The sequence below is a fragment of the Lagopus leucura genome, unplaced genomic scaffold, assembly GCF_019238085.1.
Source record: "Lagopus leucura isolate 7727_CA_CO unplaced genomic scaffold, USGS_WTPT01 35003-0_obj-0_obj, whole genome shotgun sequence".
Lineage (NCBI taxonomy): Eukaryota > Metazoa > Chordata > Aves > Galliformes > Phasianidae > Lagopus > Lagopus leucura.
Window position 1 is genome coordinate 1,535 of NW_024969388.1, and position 3,846 is coordinate 5,380.

The window sequence follows — 3,846 nt, forward strand, 5'->3', positions numbered from 1 at the left end:
CTACAATCCCCTCTGGATCCCATTTCATGGCTACTCACACTTTACTCGTGGTTTACTCCCTCCTTTACTTGCAACCGACCCATTTTTTTTGCCCCCCATAGCACCATTTCTCCCATCTCCATCCCATCCCCAACACTCTGCGATCCTACAATCCCCTCTGGATCCCATTTCATCACTACTCAGACTTTACTCAGACTTCACTCGTGCTTTACTCATGCTTTACTCATGCTTTACTCACAACCGCCCCATTCTGTTGCCCCCCACATCCCCATCCCATCCCACTCTGAGATCCTACAATCCCCTCTGGATCCCATTTCATCACTACTCAGACTTTACTCACGCTTTACTCACGCTTTACTCACAACCGCCCCATTTTGTTGCCCCCCACATCCCCACCCCATCCCTTCTGGATCCCTTCTGGCTCCCATTTCACCCCCTCCCCATCTCCGACCCCACAACTCCTCCCGCTTCCACTCTTACTCACACTTTACTCCTTCCCTCCTCCATCTTTACTCACCGTCACCTTTTCCTCTTCCATCTCCACCACCATTCGCTGCCATTGAATCACGACTCCGACGATGCCTCCGGATCCGGATCGGATGAGGATACGAAAGAATGGATTTGTTTTCGTTCCGGAACATTCCTCAACCAAAAGGCGAAGGCAGGAACCCGAAAAATCGTGATGGAGGAGATCGAAGGTGCGGACGTGGCCGACCCCAAGGGCCGAGCAGCTGGAGTTGGAAGGGGGGGGACGGTTGGGGACGGGGTTGGGGACGGGGGCGCAAGACGCCGGTGGGGATTTGGATGAGCAGGAAGGAGCTGCAAGGAGAGAGGAGGTGGGTTTTGTTTGGCGTCCTGTAATCCCAATCCCATAATCCCAAACCTGGACCCTATCATTATGATCCCCATCCCGTAATCCCATTTCCAGACCCCATAACTGCAGATCTGATCCCATAATCCCATCCCCAGACCCCATAATTATGCTCCCCATCCCATAATCCCATCCCCAGACCCCACAACTACACTCCCAATCCCATAATCCCAAATCTGGACCCTATAATTATGTTCCCCATCCCGTAATCCCATCCCCAGACCCCATACTTATGCTCTCCATCCTGTAATCCCATTCCCAGACCCCACAACTGCAGAGCTGATCCCATAATCCCATCCCCAGACCCCATAACCTTGATCCTCACCCCATAATCCCATCCCCAGGCCCCACAACTGCATACCTGATCCCATAATCCCATCCCTAGACCCCATAATTATGCTCTCCATCCTGTAATCCCGTCTCCAGACCCCGTAACTGCACTCCCCACCCCATAATCCCATCCCCAGACCCCATAATTATGCTCTCCATCCTGTAATCCCATCCCCAGACCCCACAACTGCAGAGCTGATCCCATAATCCCATCCCCAGATCCCATAACCTTGATCCTCACCCCATAATCCCATCCCCAGACACCATAATTATGCTCTCCATCCTGTAATCCCATTCCCAGACCCCACAACTGCAGATCTGATCCCATAATCCCATCCCCAGATCCCATAACCTTGATCCTCACCCCATAATCCCATCCCCAGACCCCATAATTATGCTCTCCATCCTGTAATCCCATCCCCAGACCCCACAACTGCAGATCTGATCCCATAATCCCATCCCCAGACCTCACAACTACACTCCCAATCCCATAATCCCAAATCTGGACCCTATAATTATGTTCCCCATCCCGTAATCCCATCCCCAGACCCCATAATTATGCTCTCCATCCTGTAATCCCATCCCCAGACCCCACAGCTGCACTCCCAATCCCATAATCCCAAATCTGGACCCTATAATTATGTTCCCCATGCCGTAATCCCATCCCCAGACCCCATAATTGTGCTCTCCATCCTGTAATCCCATTCCCAGACCCCACAACTGCAGAGCTGATTCCATAATCCCATCCCCAGATCCCATAACCTTGATCCTCACCCCATAATCCCATCCCCAGACCCCACAACTGCAGACCTGATCCCATAATCCCATCCCCAGACTCCATAATCCCACCACACAACCCCATAAACTTGTTCATCACTCCATAATCACACCCCACAACCCCATAATCCCACCCCACAACCCCATCATCCCACTCCACAACCCTATAACCTTGTTCCTGACTCCATAATCCCACCCCATAACCCCATAACCTCACTTCTCACCCCATAATCCCTCACCATAACCCCATAATCTCGTTCCTCACCCCATAATCCCACCCCACAACCCCATAACCTTGTTCCTGACCTCATAATCCCGCCCCTCAACCCCATAATCTTGTTCCTCACCCCATAATCTCACCCCACAACCCCATAATCTCACCCCGCAACCCCAGAATTTCACCCTACAGCCACATAATCCTGCCCCACAACCCCATAATCCCACCCCACAACCCCATAACCTTGTTCCTGTCCCCATAATCCAACTCCACAGCCCCATAATCCCACCCCACAACCCCATAATCCCACTCCTCAACCCCATAACCTTGTTCTTGTCCCCATAATCCAACTCCACAACCCCATAATCCCACCCCACAACCCCATAACCTTGTTCCTGACCCCATAATTCCACCCCACAACCCCATAATCTCGTTCCTCACCCCATAATCCAACTCCACAACCCCATCATACCACTCCAAAACCCCCTAACCTTGTTCCTGACCCCATAATCCCATCTAACAACCCCATAATCTCACCCCACAACCCCATAACCTTGTTCCTGACCTCATAATCCCACCCCACAACCCCATAATCTCATTCCTCACCCCATAATCTCACTCCACAACCCCATAATCTCACCCCACAACCCCATAATCTCGTTCCTCTCCCCATCATCCCACCCCACAACCCCATAATATCACCCCACAGCCCCATAATCCCACCCCACAACCCCATAATCCCACTCCTCAACCCCATAACCTTGTTCCTGTCCCCATAATCCAACTCCACAACCCCATCATCCCACCCCACATCCCCATAATCTTGTCCCTGACCCCATAATCCCGCCCCACAACCCCATAATCTCGTTCCTCACCCCATTATCCCACCCCACAACCCCATCACCCCACCCCACAACCCCATAATCTCATTCCTCACCCCATCATCCCACCCCACAACCCCACTCACCGCACTTTCCTGCCCCACTTTCGGGATGGGCGCAGATCCCACACAGCTCTTCCCTCAGCTCCGCCGGCACCGTCACCGTCACCGCGCCGTCCCCGCCGATGGCCACGCGCACCCCGGGGGGCAGCTCCACTCTTCTCTGTCCCCCCCTTCTCTCTACACGCACTCGGCCCCCCACCATCAGGAGGGGAAGGGGGACGACGCTTCCGGATACCTGGGGGGCAGATTGGGGAAGGGGAAGGGGGGAGGGGTGGAGATGAGGAAGGGGGAATATGGGGTCTGATATATGGGGTCAGATATGGGGTCTGGGGGCTGGAAATGGGGTGGGAGATCCCAAACCACCCAGATATGGGGTCTGGGGGCTGGGAATGGGGTGAGGAGATCCCAAACCACCCAGATATGGGGTCTGGGGTCTGGGAATGGGGTGGGCAGATCCCTGACCACCCAGATATGGGGTCTGGGGGCTGGAAATGGGGTGAGGAGATCCCTGACCACCCAGATATGGGGTCTGGGGTCTGGGAATGGGGTCGACAGATCCCTGACCACCCCAATATATGGGGTCTGGGGGATGGAAATGGGGTGAGGAGATCCCTGACCACACAGATATGGGTTCTGGGGGGTGGGAATGGGGTGAGGAGACCCCTGACCACCCAGATATGGGGTCTGGGGGCTGGGAATGGGGTGGGA

At 54.2% G+C, this 3,846-nt stretch overlaps 1 protein-coding gene across 1 annotated transcript in view; it reads right to left on the reverse strand.

Annotated features, from left to right (window-relative positions):
* The window catches only part of LOC122194123 (IgGFc-binding protein-like), a gene marked incomplete at its 3' end in the record, with an annotated part of 6,746 nt that overhangs the window by 1,314 nt on the left and 1,586 nt on the right, over positions 1 to 3,846 (reverse strand). Inside the window, exons 3-4 of the mRNA XM_042895046.1 lie at positions 3,163 to 3,373; positions 518 to 819 (exon numbers count right to left, since the gene is read on the reverse strand). Of these exons, the coding sequence (XP_042750980.1) occupies positions 518 to 819; positions 3,163 to 3,373 (513 nt within the window). The remainder of the gene's footprint in view (positions 1 to 517; positions 820 to 3,162; positions 3,374 to 3,846) is intronic.